The 21,871-nt window shown below is 43.5% G+C and overlaps 1 protein-coding gene across 13 annotated transcripts in view; it reads right to left on the bottom strand.

Moving 5' to 3' along the window:
• Positions 1–21,871, bottom strand: part of GTDC1 (glycosyltransferase like domain containing 1) — a 471,831-nt gene that overhangs the window by 438,479 nt on the left and 11,481 nt on the right. Inside the window, exon 1 of one of the 13 annotated variants that reach the window (XM_073647240.1) lies at positions 18,244–18,369. The exons of the other annotated variants lie outside the window; for them this stretch is intronic. Coding sequence (XP_073503341.1) covers positions 18,244–18,254 — 11 coding nt within the window. The 5' untranslated portion in view covers positions 18,255–18,369. Of the gene's footprint in view, positions 1–18,243; positions 18,370–21,871 lie in introns of those variants that run through there. 13 annotated transcript variants of the gene reach the window in all.

Here is a 21,871-nt window from a genome sequence, read left to right as displayed (position 1 = left end):
ACATTTCTGTCGAGACGCACAAAGGACATGCACTTAATTCATGAAGTGGTGTGCACCTTTAAATAAATTAGGCACGCCATTCCTGCATGCTTAATGAAACGAGGCCAAAGAGTTCTTCTGCAGGGATCTTCAGCAATCAGTGGGGAAACCTGGCAGTAAGTGTTCTGTTACCATACAGCGCCACCACAGGCAAAATTAAGAATTACACCATGACCATTCGAATCAAAGGATTGTCTGTGTAAAGCAGGTCAGAGCAAGAGACACCATTTGTAGCCACTCTCCATGATAATCAAGATATGGGCGGCACGGTGGCTCGGTAGTTAGCACTGCAGCCTTGCAGCGCTGGGGTCCTGGGTTCAAATCCCAACGAGGACAACCTCTGCAAGCAGTTTATATGTTCTCCCCGTGTTTGCGTGGGTTTCCTCCAGGGTCTCCGGTTTCCTCCAAAGTCATACTGATAGGGAATGTAGATTGTGAGCCCCAATGGGGACAGTGATGATAATGTCTGTAAAGCGCTGTGCAATTAATGGCGCTATATAAGTAAGTAAAATAAATAATGATCTTCCAATAAGGACCATCTTTTATTAAAAGAGATTTTATTTATTTCATGAATGAGCCCAGGGAGGTCTGAAAATAAACCAGGTCTGCAGTCAATCAGTGACCAGTGATTGGCTACAGTGGTCATATGATTTCCTCCACCGAAAGGAAGGAGACTGGCATTGGACACGGGAAGAGAGGAGGAGGAGCAGCTTAGATTAACATAGCCTTATTTATTTATTTATTTTTTTAAATTAAAAAACAGAAAATAACAGACCACCCCTCCGATTATGAATTCCATTATAAGGTACTAATTAGCCGGATAACCCTTTATCATAAAATCTGCTTCTATCACTTTGCTTCTTCATCTCTATATCTGCTCTGTCTTCTGACATCTCTATTCCGCTCCAGAAGCAATTGCCGGTTTATCAAGCTGTCTGGATTATTGGATGCCAGACTAAAGGAACTTCTTCATATATGCATTTATCTTATATTCTATTATATTGCATATGGGCCACTATTCATTTAAGCCCTGTTTTTTTTACATTGGAATATCCCCTTCATCATATAAGCGAGCGCAGCAGACACTGTGTGCGCAGCTTGGGAAACGCGCGTCGCTGCAGGTAATTCAAAACACCTGCATTTCTATTCAATTTAATAGTATAATCCCATGCAACTTTCTAGAAAAACAGACATTTCTCAAAAGAACAGACAGAAAGCGCTCCAGAATTGATAGCTCTAATATTTCCTGAATGTGCCACCTGCTTTTTGTCACTTGTGAACAAATGGGCTCCTCTGTATTACAAGTGCAGAATACTACAGGCGCGGAGGAGAACAAGACGCATTTCAGGCTCTTTATCACAGCAGTCAGGACGGAAACGTTTTCTTTTGTTGTCTGTTTACATAAAAGGAAATTCTGATGATTCAAAGTGCGAATCGATGTTACAAATATATCTGCTTTACGCGAGGACGGCGCCATTCATATTCAGGATGAATGTTACACTGTGGAGCTGGATGAAGAAAATAACCACATATCACTCATTGCCTCAACGCCGATTCCCAGGGGGAAAAAAAAAAAAGATGTTTCTTATGCCGTTCCTCTTTTTTTTTTATCCAGTTTGAAACCACTTTAAGGAATTTCTCACAATGAAATTCACTTATGTAATAGCTAAAATGGTTTTCCGGAACATAAAAGCGGTAGTCCCTTGCCTCTTTCTTTATCCTGGAATAGCGTGGTCTAATAAAATAAAAAATAAATAAAAACCTGTACTCCTCTACCAATCCCCCTCTGCTCCTCCGTACCATAACAGCGCTATCTGGGTCCTCCCTTCTGAGATCAATGATTGACTGCAGCAGGCAAATAAGAAAAGGAAGCAAGGAGACCGGCGGATGATAACAGCATGGCTAAGGAGGAGCAGTAGGGGACTGGCAGGTGAATATAGTTATTATTAAGTTTTAGACCATGCTGGGCCAGATTTTTGGATGAACAACTCCTGAACCCACCATTCAGATAAATCAAGGGACTGTGGAGCTCCAGCATGCTCTGCATTCTCTTTATCCATAAAGGGGACCTGACGGTGGATAATTGCTGCCCGATCCACAGGCAACATGTAGGTTTGAATCTGAAAAGCTGCGGCATTTCAGAGAAAAAGATACTTTGAAAGCAGCCGGGGACAGAACTACCGGGGAGACTAGTCAAAAAGGCAGGTCCTCGGCGACTTCTCACCGGCCGCTGCCAGTGACTGACAGGTGTTTCCCTATACACGCACACAGAGAGAGACCTGTCAGTCATTGGTAGTGGGTGGGGAGAAGCTGCTGGGGGCCAGCCTGTCCAGCTAGTTTCCCATGCGTTTCGGACTCCGGCAGCTTTTAAAGTATGACTTTCTATGAAACACAGAGGCGTTTCAGAGTCAGCCATTCCTGCCTGAAATCATACAGCTGATAACGCTGCCTGTGGATAGGGCATTATGTATCAGCTTTAAGGCTAGTGCTACATTTGTCATCTAGCCCTAAAATCATGGTATTGCAACATCACATCTAATGATTTCCTATGGTGTCGCATTGCCATTTGCAAATGTTTCCAAATGAGTTGGATTTTCCGTCACAAGTGACTCAGTCGCCGAAAACTTCAATGCAAGTTGCAAGTTTGTCGCAAAGTGACTATTTATTTTACTCACTTATAAAGCGCCATTAATTGCACAGACAATATCAGACTATTCTATTTTACAGCAAAATCAGAGCTCTGCAAGAGGCGCGCAATAGCGAACCGCGTTAAGATGAACGGATATTTTTGTTCTGAGAATGGTTGATGTGCAACATGTGTCGCCATGTAGCCTTCTCCTTATTAAATCACGGTGCCCTTCATACTATAGGGGCTGTGGCTAGTATTGGAACTTACTCCCATTAACCCTTCAAATGGCTGATCAACAGAAGACCCCTAAAGTTCAGCCGGGCATTGATTAAACATTAAGAGGCCAAAGCTTCTGCTCTGTGCTTCATGCTTTCTGCAGTAGCTCTACTTTTTCAGTTTGGCTCCTGTGTATAAGAAAAAGCTCACCCATAAGACAATGCAAGGAGACAAGAAGAATAGCATAGACCAAAAAGATTAGAATGATTAAAAACTAAAAGTTGATGAGAAAACCATATATACGCTCAGTCATATGCATCTCAAAAAGGGTAGCCGCCAAGTTTTTCCCAGCTTAAGGAGAATCATGGTGGCAGCTGTCCTCAATTGTCCTTATGGTTATTTTTTTTTGAGGTTGGCGTAGTTTTCAGTGATTGGTTCATCTTTTTTAACATTTATTTAGCACATTTTAAAGTGGAGCGTACACCCCCTAAAGAGGGCAGTGAGGATAGAAAATTGGTATTTTTCCATTGTTGTTGGTTTTGGAAACGGTTTCACTCCCGTTGATTGAATGTTTCTAGTTTTGCGGCATTTTCTTTAAGGAGATGCAATATTAGACACACCATGGCACTATTCTTGCAAAAACAATCATTTTTTAGAACTCTGACTATGGGAATAAATATGCTGGACAATCCGCATTAACACCTATTAGTGTTCAACCATTAAGGTCTGTAGTAATGTTCACATGTCCGTCTCATGTCTCGGACACATATCTGTTTTTTGAGGGTGTTTTTGTTTGTCGGAGTCAGACATGAAACTCAATTTTTTTTACATAAAAGAGAATATAACACAACCTCCAAAAAACATGGATGAAAATCGGACTCAGCACAGAGATGGAAAGTGCTCCCGTTTTTTTTCTCATATGCAAAAAAAAAAAAAGCATAAAATCAACCTACGGCCCACAAAGGTCAACAACGACTGTATCATTCACTGAAGCAAAAGATTTTTTTTATTTATACGAAGTCCCTTAAATCTATATCATTTTTTTCTCTAACCTAAACTCCCTGCATCGAGCGAGGAGATTTTTCATATTCTGGTAAAAATTGATTACTAAGACGTTTCTGCATATGCGGAGTTTAAAATAATTCTCCTCCTTGGGCTGATAATGTAGAGATGTCAGAGTGGATGAGCGCTCGTACGGAGAAGCTACTTACAGCTATTCTGTCACAAGAACAAGACACGGCCTCGGCTGGAGAGAGCCACCGGGCCAACGTAGCCCACGGCTCCATCTGTGGGAACATGGCCCCGCGTTAACGTCTACAGGCTCATTTATCTGAAATGTACTTAGTAAGCTTCTTGGCTTCATTATCTTGCTGAGGAAAAGTTATAAAGAGGCTGTGCACTTTTTATTAAGAAGCTCTGAAAGTCCTCTCATTGCTAATATACTGGTAAAGAAAATCTCATACTAGAGCAGACTTTAGATGGAGCCTGTTAGCATAAAACGACTGTTCAAACGCGGCACAGGCGCCCCTGGTGTGGCCAAACAGTACAGTGCACCTTCCACCTACTTGTTTTGCTATCTATCTCCATTCTTCTCTGGCTCCTGTAAAGAGTGGTCAATCAAAGGGCAAAACAAGAAAGTAGGGAAGTGCACTAACTATTTAGCTACGCCAAAAGACTGCACTTTGTTGGAACAGTCATTTTGTACTGACAAATATCTACAAGACCAGATGGTGGTGCAATCCCAGTTAGATGATGTCACGCAAGGTGTACGAAAGACTAAGTGCAACATGAAGGGAAAAGGGGAAGGGAGCCCAGGCACTAGGGGAAGGGGGAGTGGAGACCTCCTAGGCTGATCTGATATCACCCTGTCTCCCCTAACGTCCCTATATTGGTTACTCACCAATCGCCGCACAGGAACCTAAATCCTGTATTTCCCTAGAGCTTGGCCATAGATAGGGAAGGGTGGGGATGAGCACTAGTCAGTCCCCACTAACAACTAAAGACAACAAGGGAGACAAACACGGGGGAAAGTAACTTAGCTTGAGCCAACTTCAGAGAGATTACACCAAATGTCCTCCTAGGCACCAGAGAGGAAGTAAGCAGACTGCAATAGCTCCAAGCCTTCACAAGGGAATATGTGAATATCACCGGCACCTCCCTGTAGCAAACAAAGTATTTAAACACCCAGGCCAGGGTTTCAATTAGCAGGAGGGAGGTAGCTGCTGGGTCCTAGAGTGAGACAGATCTAAGAAGGTGTCTGTAATGCCAAACAAAGAGATCTTCTGCAACCAACCGCAGGGCGACTGTCTGTCACATCTGACACACCCGTGAGATGCTCCAAAAACACCGATGAGTCAGGGCCTTTATTTGAGAAACGTTACACATTATTATAGACGCTACGTTGCAAAATTGTAAAAGGATTCAGGTCAAAGTCATCTCGTTCATGGTGGAACCAGCCTTCAGGAAAAAAGATTAGACTGGTACTTTGGATCATAAGCGGTAAAAATCACACTTATTTTATTGAACTTGGAGTTTCTAATATAAATTATGCTCCCCTCCCTTATATACGTTATGCTCCCCTCCCTTACGTGTATCTCACAGCCTTGCGATAAGACAAGGAAGCAACGATGTTTCACATGACCACATCGTCCAATGGCTCCCAGAAAATAAGCCATCATGATGTCTTTGATCAGCCGAACCTTCCATCTCCATAGAAAGAAATGTCACTATATCCTAGGTATAATAGGGCTGTGGGATACCAAAGAAGAACAGAGTGATATACTAAGTGTACTCAAAAGCCTTTGTTAATATTCTCAATAAGTTTCGGGAGGTTCTTTTAGTAGACAATTCCTCTAAGCTGGCCATGGACATAACATACTTGACCTTCAAACAACTATTCAGTCCACCGTAATCTTCACCCAAACCCATAGTTAAAAGGTGTTTCTTATGTTTAACACCTATCCACAGAATAGCTAATAAATGTATGACGCTGGGTGTCTGACTGTTGGGACCACCATCAATTTCAAGAATAGATATCTCAAAGCGCCCTGCTTTTGTACCTCCTCAAGAGGTAATGAACAAGAAACCACCACTTCATCAACTGTCTATAAGTCTTTGCAGAATGGATGATATCTCAATGAAGCAGGAGTTGCCAAAATGATAAGACCATGGAGGCTGAATTTCATTGGAAAATAAACTGTCTTCGTATGGGAAGGTCGGTAGACTTCATCAAAAATGTTTGGTTCTTCAGCAAAAATCTCAGAGCTATGACTATCTTTGACTGCAAAGGTTTATTTCAAATCATTAGAACTTATTACTTATCCAAAAGAAAGTTGATAACTTGTAGATCAACGTGACCTCTACCAATTCCAAGAATGGGGTTCTGAAATGCCTTGTCGAAAGAGTGGTGGTGGCCATGCGTATATGCTAATGGAGAAATCCTTCTGACTGAAGGCTCCTCATCATAGTCTTGGGATACCGTCCAAGCTGTGTACATAAGGGATAAGGAGAGCACTAAATATTTCCTCCCATACACAAGACATGACAGTTGACTGTTAAGTGTTTTCAGGCGCAGGATCAGCTTTGTCTTCCCGTTCTTTCATAAGAGAATCAGACACGCCAATTACTCATCACTATCTCCAACATCACCCGGCATCTCTACCTAGCTATAATTGTGTCTCCTTCATCAGATTCTAAAATATTTTCTCAATTTCAAGGTCAATTATGTGCATTCCTTTCTTGTAATTAAGGAGCACCAAAGTGGCCTGTGGTTACATCTCTCGAGTGATTACCACCCACCTCCCAGTCCCGCTTTGTGCCCCATCAATTAATCCTATTTTTTGTGGTCCCTCCCAGTCCTCCCGTGACAGATCTAAGCCACTACTGATTGTGATTAATCCCAAAGCAATCAATTCCAAACCACATCTGATGACATTTCTGAAAACTTTGCTAGGAAAATGAAAAAAAAAAGAATAGTTTTCTAATAGCAACCAGTAAGATGTTTGCTTTTATTTTCTCAATCAGATCAGGAGTAACATGATTAGGACCTAATTTGCTGCTTTTTCCTCTTTCATCTTGTTTAATTGGTTGCCTAGTAGAAAACCCTTTTTTAAATCACCATTTAAAAGGGACAAGAGGCTATAAAGAGTGTTTCTCCATCAGGAGGACCCGAGAGGCTCATGCATTACATGGGCAGCGCGTTATGCTTTATTTCTCCTGTGGCGGCGCTGTGGGAGAATTTGCTGTCTGTATCCTCCCATGCAGTATTGCTGATCACTGGAGGTCCAAGCTATTTTTGATTGAGAAAATTTATAAATTGAAAAAAGGGATATTCCAAAACTGAAAATTCCTTTAAAGGGATTGTCCAAATTAATAAAATACCTTCTTTTTAGAAAAGTATCTTAGAACTGATCACTGAGTATCTCATCAGAATGACACATTGAGAAGGAGTTTTTTTTGTAACATGAAGTATTACACAGTAACCATTCAAGTCTATGGGTCTGTGTAATGCAGGGCAAAGGTAGAGACCCTCTTTATTTAACCAATCTCTTCTCTGGCAAAGAGATGAAAGAATACCCATTTATTAACTCTTAAATCCTTAATAGATACTTTGAAAGTAGGCTTTCTAAACTAGATTACTTCTTTGAGTAAGCCTTCCCTCTTGATTGACAGCAGCCTGCGAACTAACACTCCAGATAAAAAAATAAAGTTAGCCTGCACCATGGAGAGGCGTCTTGTTGGTCATAGGAGAACCTACAAATGGGATAGACTAGTGGTCAAAAGATGCCGTGGCACATATTCTCTCCGGCAATGTAATCAAAGACCAGTGGGGAACCACGGTACTGCAGGTGCCAAAATAGTGCAAAATGTTAAAAAGGTGAGCATATGCGAATCAGGTATTCCCATCCATTCTGCCCCTGCCATTTGAACCTCTTCTGAACCTGTAAAACCGACTTTAGAAACTTGTTTCTCTGAATTATCATGGCTCGTGAAACCTACTCTTTCAAATAGAGCAAGAACAGCTCTTGCTTTGGTGGTTGCTCTATGGTCATGTGTCCATCGCCCATTCAATCCACTTAAAACATTTCCCTGCACGGCCAGAGATACTAGTGCCAGATCACAACCTCTGCATATACAGTTGAAACCAGAAGTTTACATACACTATATAAAAAGATGTTTTTCTCACTATCTGACATGAAATCAGAATAAACCTTTCCCGTTTTAGGCCAATTAGGATTACCATAATTTTTAATATTTGCCAAATGCCAGAATAATGAGAGAGAGAGAGAGAGAGAGAGAGACAGAGAGACAGAGAGAGAGAGAGAGAGAGAGAGAGAGAGAGAGAGAGAGAGAGAGAGAGAGAGAGAGAGAGAGAGAGAGAGAGAGAGAGAGAGAGAGAGAGAGAGAGAGAGAGAGAATGTTTTTTGGGCATTTTTATTACTTACTGCAAAGTCAAAAGTTTACATACATTTCATTAGTATTTGGTACCATTGCCCCTTAAACTGAATGACTTTGGTGAAACGTCTGGGATATCCTTCCACAAGGTTCTCACAATAGTTGGTGGGAATTTGGGCCCAGTTCCTTCTGCAGCAAAACAACCCCACAACATGATGTAGCCACCCTCGTGTTTCACAGTTGGGATGGTATTTTTAGGATTCCAAGCTTCCTCCAAACGCAATGATGGTCAGTATGCCCAAAAAGTTAAATTTTAGTTTCATCAGACCACAGGACATGTCTCCAAAAATTAAAGGTCTTTGTTCCTGTGTGCATTTGCAAACATTAGTCTGGCTTTTATATGTTTCTTTTGGAGTAATGGCTTCTTCCTGGCAGAGTGGCCTTTCAGCCCATTTTGATACACTACTCGTTTCACTGTGGATATTGACACAAACTTACCAGCTTCCGCCATCATCTTCACAAGGTCTTTTGCTTTTGTCCTTGGGTTGATATGCACATATCGGACCAAAGCACGTTCATCTCTGGGACACAGAACCCATCTCCTTCCTGAGCGGTAAAATGGCTGGACATTCCCATCTTGTTGTACTTGCGTATAATTGTTTGTAGAGATGAACGAAGCACCTTCAGGTATCTTGAAATTGTACCCAAGGATGAGCCAGACTTGTGCAAATCCACAATTCTCTTCTTGATATCTTGGCTGATTTCTTTAGACTTTCCCATGATGCTACACAAAGAAGCAGTGTGTTTCAGGTGTGCATTAAAATTCATCCACAGGTGTGTCTCTATCTCAGATGTTGCCAAAAAAAGTATCAGAAGCTTCCAAACACATGACCTCATCATATGGGCAGTCCAGAATTGTTTAAAGGCATAGTAATCTTAGTGTATGTAAACTTTTGACTTTGCAGTAAGTAATAAAAATGCCTTAAAACATTCTCGCTCTCTCATTATTCTGGCATTTGGCAAATATTAAAAATTATAGTAATCCTAATTGACCTAAAACGGAAAAGGTGTATTCTGATTTCATGTCAGATATTGAGAAAAATATGCATATATGCGTCTTTTTATATAGTGTATGGAAACTTCTGGTTTCAATTGTACATCACCAGAGGTTTATATGGGTTCTCTCCTTAGGATAAGTTATCAATATCAGATCGGTGGAGATCTGACACTCGGCACCACCACCACCACCACACCGGATGGATGTAAACACTGATCGGAGTAGGAATAGAAAATCTCTGTGAACTGTTTAATGGACGTTTCTCGGCTTTTCACTCTGTAAATCTGGTCAACGTAAGAGCTACGGTTAATCTGTTGGTATGCATGGTTTCAGACCCCTACCAATTTGATATCGATGGCCTATCCAAAATGTAGATCATCAACATCACTAGTTCAGAAACTATTTACAGGGAACTTGTCTGTCCACTCAGTCTGGCTGTATGATTAAACTTAGGTATGTGAATCTCTGGAATGCTCTGGTGCCGGCTTTTCCATGCACCGCTCCAGGTGATTTACAGGTCTATCCATGTACTTTAGGCTCAGGTGAGGTAGATCCTCTAAACCTCAGGTCTGGGTGGGCACACGGACCCCAGGCGTTGTTGCAGGGAGGCACGTGGGCAGAGAGGACTAGGCACGCTCAAAAATCTCAGGGAGCAGCAGACCGGATGAAGTAGAACCCAGCAGGTGAGGAAGCAAGTCAAAATCCAAAAAGCCCAGAGGGTGGAGCACACCAAACAAACATACGACTAGAATCTCAATCCCAAGGACCTGAATTAGGTTCTAGGGAGATGATGTAATTTATCCACTCCGGACAACCTGCAAAACTAAACGAGGAGAACAGCAGAGGCCAGCGGACCCAGATGAAGGAAACGGAGTCTGAGATATCCGGGAACGGGGTGTAACATTGTGGATACACACGGGAGAGACCTATCAACTAGACGGGTGCAGGGTGAAGCCAGACTAGTCATGTCTCTCCCTATAGTCCTCGGCCAGATCATTAGACTAGGTTTTACTTTGAAATGTGTCAGAACATTTCAAAGAAAATCATTCCTGGCTACAATCATCCATCCGTGAGTTGGTCACCAAAAATAGTCTCGCAGCTTCCCATTAGGGAGTTGGACTCAAAGTGGTGGCTTCCTTTCTTCTCAGCACAACACTTTTGTCAATCTTCTTTTCTGGTCGTAATATGGGCGCATTTGGGTTCCAAAGTAAATTTTATGGTACGCAGCCAACCAGTTCTAGCTTTGGGTTAAGGAAGACAATTAAGGATCAGTGGGATGTGGAAACCAACTTGAGTATATATTAGTAGGACTTCAAGATTTTTTTTTTTACTTATTATTGTCGTAGTCTTTGATGGTCCTCACTGTCATCTTTGGTGTGTCTGGGTCAGCACCACTGTTTGTGATCTCAGTTCAGTTGGGCTAATGAATATGATTTTATTTTATTTATTCCCTGGAATTAGACCTCCATTAACGAGAAGGAACACAAAGTGATATGCACATCACTCTGTGTTGTAACAACTCACTAGCAGTGTGTCATTTTCACCTCGTCACCTCTTCCTGACACTTTGATCTTTGCACCTTTTTTCGTCAGAGTTCAATACCTCTCCTTCTACCATAGACGCTAACAGCATCACACCTTGAGTGAACTATGTGATTCATTAACAGAATCCTAGCCTCCAATGTTTGGACCCCGTGCTCTCTGGGACTTAAAGCCCATATGCCGTCTTACCTTTAATTTTCACATCGGCGCGCTATTGACACCACCGTTTAGCTGCAACTAAAATTATCCAAGCTTCTGTCATAAATCCCCGATACGTAATTAAAACATTAAGACCCTGATTGCAATGATGGTTTTTCCGTCGTCTGTCAGTTTGGATTTTTTTTTTTTTAATTATTTTTTTTTTTGCTTTTTTTGGGGGTGAAAATTCCAGATTTTAATGAGAAATTAAAAGTGAGGATACAAGTCTAGTTTGTGCAAAAGATAATTCTTTATGATCTGTGGACAGGATACCAATCCCACCTCTGCCCTTTAAACTAACCTACAAGTAATTTGATTAATTTCATGGTAATTTCAGCCAGACAGATGGCACCCGTATCAGTCACCATGTCACAGGAAAAAAAAAAAATGTATTCAAATCTCAATCAAACCGATCAAAGTGCTGCAATCTTAGACAGGAACAGAGAAATAATCACATGCAAGTATTTGTATATATTATAAAAAGTATGAAATCTGAAAAGACCGCCACATTTGCCCAAATTTTTACGATTGTAGAGCAAATTGTGGGTGATCTGTTAGACAGAAAGTGTCTTCACTAAATCATTTTATATGTTGAGGTCTATGGGTAGGTGTAAGAATGAGGAAAAATCCACGAATGGGAGAACCACCTATCAATTGTCCGCCTGGATGCGCCCCAACTTTACCAGCCGACTGCACAAAGACAAAAATTATGCTCTTCTAAACTGAACCTAAGGTTGGAATATGCCTTTAGGACTCTCGCACATGCTATTTTTCCAGCGATTTTTAATAGTCTGGACTGACTGAAAAAAATATATATTTGTCTCCTATAGACATTTAATAAACAGAAAAATATTAGAGACTGGAAAAAGTTAGAGACTTTTCACATTTTTGAGAGTGAACTAAGTTGGGAAATACTCCAAGTGTAGACTTTTGACCAAGTGCTCTAACATATTGAGAACTTGGCCTAAGGCCGAATTCACATGTCTGTGAAATATAGACCAAGCTCAGATCACAGTTCCTGGCCTGATCAGTGGGTCTCCTACCTGAGCTAATAGTCTCATATGCTAAATGGACAAATGTGGTGGGACATATGTCTAAGGCTGCGTGCCCACTATGCGTTTTTCAAGCGTTTTTGCGCGTAATTTCCTCAGCGAAAACACTTAAAAAACGCTTGGTAATACGTGCCCCATGGTCCCCAATGATAATCCCCATGTGCTATGCACATGCTGCAGAAATTTCCGCTGCGGATTATCATTGCGGAAAAATACGCAGCATGTCTATTAATTTTGCGGACACGCAGCGTAATCGCCGCCATTGACTTGCATTGGACCGCGTGACATCCGCATCACTACATCTGCACATGCGGATATCACACAGTTCAATGTGCAGATGGTACCCGGGTGTAGAGAAGAGGAGACTCTCCTCCGGACCTGGGTACCATAGAAACTGTAAAAAAAGAATTTTAAATAAAAAATAAAAGATTATACTTACCTTCCGATGTCCTCCAGCCTCCTTAGTGATGCGTCCAGTCTCTTGTACGGCTCGCGGTGGTGTGAAGGACCTGCCATGACGTCATTTAGTCATGGCAGGTCGTTTGCATGGATTTATATAGTGTGACCAAGTTGTCAAGCACTTTCCAAGTGATGCTAAAATCGCTTGGAAAGCGTTTGTCAAGCCGCATGCGGAAATGCATGTGAAGACGCTTCACATCCGCATGTCCCTGGCAGGAAAAACGCATGTACAATCCGCATGTACAATCCGCATGTGTTTTTTCTGCCAGGGAGATGCAGAAACGCTCAGGAAAAATCCAGAGCATTTCTGCATCGTGGGCACATAGCCTTAAAGAGGACCTTTCACCAAATTTTTCATTTTGAGCTGTACTCACAATGTAATAGTGGCTGCAGAGAGGAATAAAGTTGTGTTTTTTTTTTTGTTTGTTTTTTTTAATTTCGCCTCTTTATTGCGGAGACATTAGCAAACAAAGTATTTGGCACATTATTGGTGAAAGGTCCTCTTTACTTATTGAATTAAGACTTTTATGCAGTGAAATTTGCACAAGTGCATAACATCCAGCCCCCTGGAGTATGACATCCTGCCTTCCAGTGTATAAAATCCGGACCCTCATCCCCCCGGGGTATGACATCCGGCCCTTAACTCCCCAGTGTACAACATCCAGCCCCTAGCCTCCCTAGTGTACAACATCCAGCCCCTAGCCTCCCTAGTGTACAACATCCAGCCCCTCTCCCCCCAAGGGTATGACATCCAGCCCCTCGCCCCCCAAGGGTATGACATCCGGCCCCTCGCCCCCCAAGGGTATGATATCCAGCCCCTCGCCTCCCCCAAGGGTATGACATCCGGCCCCTCGCCTCCCCCAAGGGTATGACATCCGGCCCCTCGCCTCCCCCAAGGGTATGACATCCGGCCCCTCGCCTCCCCCAAGGGTATGACATCCGGCCCCTCGCCTCCCCCAAGGGTATGACATCCGGCCCCTCGCCCCCCCCCCGAAGGGTTTGACATACACCAAGATGGGGGGCGAGGGGCTGGATGTCATACCCTTGGGGGACGAGGGGCCGGATATTATACACTGGTGGGCCAGATGTCATACCCTTGGGGGATGAGGGGCCGGATGTCATACTGTCATACACTGGGGGCGAGGAATCAGATGTTATACACCGGGGGGTGGGGGGACGAGGGGCTAAATAACATCTGACTCCTCGCCCCCAGTGTATGACAGTATGACATCCAGCCCCCCAGTGTATAACATCCGGCCCTTGCCCCCCCCCACCCCCCAAGGGGATAACATCCGGGCCCTCGTCCACCAAGGGTATGACAACCGGCCCCAAGCCTCTGGTGTACAACATCCGGCCCCTTGTCCCCTGGTATATAATATCGGGCCCCTTGCCCCTGTTATATATTATCTGGCCGTTCGGCCCCCGGTGTATAACATCCAGCCCCCCGCCATGCCATCTGCCTTTACCAACATGTGACAGAACAGCCGGTGGTGCAGAGATCACTGATACCAGCGCGTCCTGTAATAGGAGCCACCGGGGTAACAAGTCCGTCCATGACATTTCTTCCTCCTAAATCTTCCCCCATCACCTATGAGTGATATTATTGAAAAGTGGAAGGAACGGCAGCAACTCAGTCATGAAATGGAGACCCTATAATGTTACATAGCCGGGGTCCGAGTGCTGAGGAGCAGAGGGGAGAAAAGTCACCAACGCTCTGCTGACCCCATAACTGCAGAGTCCAGACCTCCTCTGGTAATAACATCAGCACAAACACGGCTTCCCATGTACACTGTGAATGGTCAGAAAGCTGCCACACAGTGGTGAGGGAGAGTTACACAGATCAGCTGGACTACTAGCCACATGGCACCTAGTCCTGCAACAATAATCATCTGCTGATAAAACACTGATTGCACTAAAACTACAGTAAGCTGCTGAGCAACTGACACATCTCAGGAATCAGGGTCTCTGCCCCAACATTATGCTGCTCTCAGAGAACATAGCAAAAACCTTCTAACAGATTGCCTTTAAAAAAGTGCCTGACCTGGTGATTACCATTACCAAAAGGAATACTTTGTGTATGACAAAGCTGTGTGGAGATTTTAGAAAACACTTTTAATCTTTTCAATATTTTTGCAGCCAGGTGCTTGCTTTCGGGCTAGCAGTCAATCATCTTGTGTGCATGTCGCAACATCTCGGTGAACATAACATCAGTATCTGGAGGACCGGATGACGGGCAAGTAACGATGATGTGTTACGGGGATACCAAGACAGAGTGGGACCAAAAGACCGCGGATTCTGGTTTCACGAACTCCTGCACTGATTAGAAGTACTTCTCCTTCTTATTAAACAGTGCAGGTTTCTTCCTTGCTGACAGTGCAAAGGTTAATTTGTTCAGTTGAAGCTCCTGGAGCTCTCCTATCTGGATTGTCTCAGCTGTTCAGTGTTGGCCTCTCCCCTCTGCTATATATGCTCACCTCTGGCACTTGGGAATTGCCAGTCTTAGTTCTTACTGCCTGGTTCTGGAGTCGGAGGTGTAGTCTGTGGATGGAGTTGGCGTTTGGAGATTGTTCAGGATATTGTTGCTTGGAGTTTTGTCTGTGTGCACATTCTCATCTTCTCCTATTTGGTTTCCCCTTCCTTTAACTCCCCTGTGTCCCAATCTGTTGTTTTGTGTGAGTACTTTGTATGGTTGGTATTTTCATTTATCCCTGTCAGTCTTCCCTTGTTTGACTGGTTCGTATTATCCTACACACTTCGGCTTCCCACTAACTTGGGGGTGGTGGAGGGAACAGATAAGTGTTGATATAGGAGCGCAGCAAGGCATGTGAACCTGGCGTCTCTACCTTCAGGAGTAATCCGGAGGACAGGGATAGACTAGGGCGCCCCTAGTTCTAGAGACCTAGTTAGCACCCATAGTCCCAACCCCATCTTGACAGATGCTATGTATTAGGAACCTTGGTCTGTAAGGGTGCTGGATGTAGTCAGATCACACATGATGCTAGCAATCCATCTCTGACACTTGATGCAAGCACAGACTCATGCAACTTCTACAGAAACTACACTCAAAGTAACCAATGACCTTCTGACAGCAAAACATAATGGCGACAACTCTCTGCTCATTCTTCTTGACCTCTCTGCAGTATTCAACACCGTTGACCACCACCTCCTACTCTCTATGCTCCACTCAATCAGAATAAAGGACACTGCTCTCTCCTGGTTCTCCTCCTACCTATCTGACCGCTCTTTCAGTGTATCGTTCGCTGGCTCCACTTCTTCCCCTTTTCCTCTCACTATTGGGGTTCCTCAGGGTTCAGTCCTTGGCCCTCTTCTCTTCTCTCTCTACACGGCCCCAATTGGACAGACAATCAGCAAATTTGGCTTTCAGTACCATCTTTATGCTGATGACACACAACTATACACCTCATCCCCTGACCTTACCCCCGCTGTACTACAGAACACCAGTGACTGTCTGGCCGCAGTTTCTGACATCATGTCCGCTCTCTATCTGAAACTCAACCTCTCCAAAACTGAACTTCTTCTGCTCCCGCCGTCTACTCACCTCCCTAAATCTGACATCTCTCTTTCCGTGTGTGGCACCACAATAATGCCGAGCCAGCAGGCGCGCTGTCTGGGCGTTGTGTTTGACACCAATCTCTCCTTCACCTTCCACATACAATCTCTTGCCCGCTCTTGTCGCTTGCACCTGAAGAACATCTCTAGAATCCGCCCCTTTCTCACCTTCGAAACAACAAAAACCCTCACTGTTGCCCTCATCCACTCCAGCCTTGACTACTGTAACTCTCTATTAATTGGCCTCTCCCTCACTCGACTTTCCCCTCTCCGGTCCATCCTTAATGCTGCAGCCAGGGTCATCTATCTGGCTAATCGTTACTCGGACGCTTCCGCTCTGTGCCAGTCATTGCACTGACTGCCCATACATTATAGGATCCAATTTAAATTGCTTGTTCTCTCCCACAAAGTTCTCCATAGTGCGGCACCCCCTACATCTCCTCCCTCATTTCTGTTTATTGGCCTACCCGTTCTCTACGCTCCGCAAGCGACTTTTGACTAACATCCGCACTAATCCGTACCTCCCACTCCCGGCTCCAAGACTTCTCCCGAGCTGCACCTATTCTCTGGAACGCTCTACCCCAAGAAATTAGGTCGAACCACAACTTATACAGTTTTAGGCAGTTTCTAAAAACACACCTGTTTAAGGCGGCCTATCAAATTCCCTAATCGAAGTCCTTTATATTATTACAGCCCATTCATTATTTCTCCAAACATAAGTCTCCACCAAACTCCACCGCACCCAAAACCACTACAAATACTGGCTGCGGTCGAGCTCATGCAGCCTTTATCTATCCCTCATCCTCTCAAGATGGCCTGACCATCATTGTAAATAAGCCCCTGTCCTTTGTGTCACCCCCACCTCATTGTAGATTGTAAGCTCCTACGAGCAGGGTCGTCATTATTTTTGCTTTAATTATTGTATTATCTTTAGCTATGTTACTTATGACTGTTGTATATGAACCTCTGAATTGTAAAGCGCTGCGGAATATGTTGGCGCTATATAAATAAAGATTATTATTATTATTATTATTAAATTCTTGTGGACATTTTTATTATCTAACTTGACCTTGTTTTCACCATTACATCCCTTTAAGAACCTGGGGATTATGAAGTCACTGAAAGAATAAGGCAAGTACCTGAAGAGTGAAGTCATTTCAGCACATGTGATGATTGGGCGCATCCAGGACGCTGTCTGCACATAGTGTGAATGGTGTTCTGCTTTCCAGCAATGACTCAGTGTTTTATTTCTTTGTTTCCTGGGTGCTTGCCCGCGGGCTGAACGGACCTGTAACGACTCATTTTATGAGCAGCGCAGAGCATATACAAATACACAGTACATGCCAGCGTTAGCCCTTTACACGCCCAGATATGCCATGCTTTAAATAGCCTTCATTTACTGTAACGGGACGAGCCCAGAATTCAGCTGTTATGTAAACTATTTTCTAAAAGTAGCGCGTAGCAAGAGTTCACGCGGAATAACCCAGGGCCGGCGATTAGGTAGCAATCATTTCTGGACTTTACAGTCACATGTCTGCTTGCTTCGTTGCAAAGGAAGGTTGGAAATAATCTATATATTGTCTGTATTCAGCTGCCTGGATGGGCTACATATGGGATGAGGCTGCCTTGCCCCCCTTGCCCCATACCACTGATCCAATGACTTCCGATGGAGCGGCTGCAGCTTCCCTCTACAAAATAAGCTGTTTGCTGATGACACAGCAACAGGTATGTAACCAGTAGACGCCGAGTCAAAACACTGATCATCGTAAACATAGGACCGTCCAGGTGGATTTGTAGCTCCTTGTTCTTCCCTGGCAAGGCAGCAGCAAGATGCATGTGCAATCTGACGCTCCCTGGCTGCGGACTTGCAGAGATCTAACAATAATCACCTATTTAGTGAAGAGGTTGCCCAGTCCGGTGCTACACATTTGTTTCAATGCCGCCGGGACTTGATGTGGGTGGGATTACTGATGTGAAAGCCGCCTACAGCTCCAATTATTCCTATCCACTCTCACAGACATTGTCTCTATAGTCAGCTGTCTACACTACCCTGTAATATAGTTTCTAAGGTATAGATAATTTACTTACTGCCTCTGCATTGCCTGCTGCCCAGCATGAGAAACACAATTCCTCTAGAGACAGGAAGGTTAGGTAAGAAACAAATTATGTGTAAGGTCCCAAACTCCAGGGTGAAAGAGACAGGAGCTTCATGATCGGTTTACAGGACAACCCACAATCAGGAGACAAGAACAGGATCTTAATCTTGTGACTCTGTATGAGACAGTATTTAGCATTTTAGCTACAGACAGTACAGTTTACCAAACCAACCCACGGCACGATACGACTTTCTACTGGTAGACATTTAGCAATCGGGGTTAGTTTAAATGTAGACCAAAGTAAATGTTGTGCACTGAGCGATCTGTAATAAATCATCCAATAAACATGGGCTGCCATTATTCTCGACTACTGTTTAAATAGGTTCGATGCGCTGCCAAGAACGACGAGCTTTAGCACTGCCCAAAAAGATCACCTGATGAAAGATCAGCTGTCATCAGTAAATTCGGTGTCCGGAAGTACTTCCTTGCGGAGCTTGGCCACCTACTTGTGGTGGCCGGGGCTTGCAACTGCACATCCACTTCTTATTTAAACGCAATAGGAGGCGGATGTGTAGTAGCCCAGAGCGCCCACTACAAGTAGACGATCAAGCTCCGCAAGGAAGTACTTCCGACCGGCGCCCACCGCCAACAAAAACAGCTGATCGGCAGGGGTGCCAGGTGTTAGACCCCAGCCAATCAGACATTGATGCCCTAACAGATAAGGCATCAATGTAAATGTAGTGGACAACCTCTTTAAAAGGGGTTGTTCGGTTTTATAATACAAGTCTGCAGTCATTCTGTGTTTGCAGACTCTTGAATCCAGTGCACATTGCGCACGGTTAGGATTCTCCAGTATTGCTGCAGGGAGTGGGCAGTCACGTGACCATAAGTATGCAGTTTGGCCACAATCACTTGTATTGAGCAAAGGTCAAGCACTTCTAGTCGGAATATAGCCGGAAGTATGCAAATTCCATACTTTCAGTCATGTGACCTTCCGGTCTCGGCAGCAATGTTACAGAATCCTGACAGTGTGTGGTGAGCGCACCGTATGGATTTAGAAGTCTGCAGTCACCGAGATCCAATAATGTAGAAAAGTCTCATATGGGTGATATAAAAGTAGATGCTTTATTTCTCCAACAATAACTGGTACAAATCGTTGTCAATCTAGTTGCTCTTATTTCTCCAACATTAGCTGGTTCAAATCGTAGTAAATATAATTGCCCAACGTTTCAACCCCAGCGGGGTTTTCCTCAGGGGCATCAGAAGAACTAGTTACTATACTCTGCTAATTTTCTGGGGAACCTCCCACGTAACTTGAGAGTCTTTCAGGAAAAGAATTACTATGAAAAGCACCAGTTGTTGCTATAGTAGGGAAATTGCATCTACCGGTGATAGTAGCTGTGAACAATTATGGTAGTCGTGACCAAGGGGATATTCCACTAGGATATGGCAAGTGTGCCCGTGTACCTCTGGGTTAGCGTATCCTCTCAAGTTACGTGGGAGGTTCCCCAGAAAATTAGCAGAGTATAGTAACTAGTTCTTCTGATGCCCCTGAGGAAAACCCCGCTGGGGTTGAAACGTTGGGCAATTATATTTACTACGATTTGAACCAGCTAATGTTGGAGAAATAAGAGCAACTAGATTGACAACGATTTGTACCAGTTATTGTTGGAGAAATAAAGCATCTACTTTTATATCACCCATATGAGACTTTTCTACATTATTTGGTGTGCCGGACTCTTTATCTACACGGATACATGTGTTGTATTCCTGGCACCCTTCTTCATTAGTTGAGCTTGGTCTCTATTTATTATTGCAGTCACCGAGAGACTGCAGACTTTTAGCGAACCCCTTTAAGCGATGATATCACAGCATTTACTTGCACATCATTTTTAAAAAGTTGGAAAACCCCTTTTAGGCCCTAGGAAACCCGTTTGAAGTCCTCAAGTTCTTATTACCCGGCTTTCTTAGCCTTCAGAATGGCAAATCTGTGCACTCTATAATTCATATATGTAGATAAATTTGCTATTTAGAAGTTTTGCAACAGAATAAAAAAAAAAGTTAAAACTGGGAAAATTTGAATCTGAATTCTTAATCAGACTCGTCGTTTTATCTGTTAGTGTTTTATTTTATGATGTTTTGTATCATCCATGTAAATATAAACATTGGATTGAATTCACACACTACTTTCTGGTCTGTTCAGCGCATTTAACCAGCGTTTTACCTCGGATCCCCCCCTCTTTCTTTTCGGCTTTGTAACACGCTTGTAGTTTGTCTTTAAAATAAACTTTTCAGACTTCAGGGAGTAAATGCAAAAGAACACTTCCCCCTGGGGGTTATTTTAAGGGCCAGGGTTTGTTACAAATAATATCTTTTATCCATATAGAAGTCACCTGGGGGGCAGTATACAGCATTACACACTATTTTTATGAGGATGAGATAAGCTATCAGAGCTATTAGGAGCATAAACTTGAAGCTATGCTGCCATGTATAGCCTGCCAGTGCCGCTGGATGCACACACGCTGCTCTTAGGAGGACGGTGGGGGCATTTTGGCTAAAAATACAAGATTTAGGGGAAAAAAAAACAAAAAAACAAAGCACAATATAGGAGGAAGCCTTGGTTTACAACAGAAACACTTCTCAGGTCAGAACAGCAGAAAGATCACAGCAGACGTATAATCTCTATAGGTATTTGTCCATATGATTTATTACCTTTTTCTACAATGTTAAATGGGCATCTCCCTCGTATCACTTTATGATCAGTCGGGGTCTGATCTTTGGACCCTTTATGGATCCTGACAATAAAGGGGACGCAGGGCTGCTATAGTGCTGTGTCCCCTTCACTAATTTTTCCCCTGCACAGCAGCGCCCCCGGCCACCTGGCTGTGTAGGGTACTGCAACCTGCCTCATTCAGTTCACTGCACAACGGCACTCCGGCCATGAAGGGGACCCAGTACGACAACACTGCTGCGTCCTCATCAATCTAACAATGGGTGGTGGTCCCACTGATCATAACATTATCCAACCAGATGCTATCACTTACTACATTCAGAATTAGTTTTAAAGGGAGTGTGTCACCAAAACATAGCCAATTGTCCATATCACTATTTATGAAAAAATAAGGAGAGCTGCAATTTTCACACTGGCCACTAGGCGGCTTTATACTTTCTCTTCTGTACAGAAGACTTTTCAGCATTTTCATTATCAGCACAGACAGGATTTCAATAACAGGTAACATGACTATACACAGTATCCATCATTCACAATAGGTGATGTCACAGCTCACCTCCTCCTGCTCTTGTACACTGACTGATAACACCTCTATGTACAGTAGATAACACAGGATCCACCATTCACAATAAGTGATGTCACAGCTCACCTCCTCCTCCTCCTGTACAATGTCTGATAACACCTCTATATACAGTAGATAACACAGGATCCACCATTCACAATAGGTGATGTCACAGCTCACCTCCTCCTGCTCTTGTACACTGACTGATAACACCTCTATGTACAGTAGATAACACAGGATCCACCATTCACAATAAGTGATGTCACAGCTCACCTCCTCCTCCTCCTGTACACTGACTGATAACACCTCTATATACAGTAGATAACA

The sequence above is a fragment of the Phyllobates terribilis genome, unplaced genomic scaffold (genome assembly GCF_046119375.1).
Source record: "Phyllobates terribilis strain yellow unplaced genomic scaffold, ASM4611937v1 Scaffold_9__5_contigs__length_417890890, whole genome shotgun sequence".
Lineage (NCBI taxonomy): Eukaryota > Metazoa > Chordata > Amphibia > Anura > Dendrobatidae > Phyllobates > Phyllobates terribilis.
The sequence above is the reverse complement of the archived record's forward strand: the minus strand, read 5'-3'. Positions and strand labels throughout refer to the sequence as shown.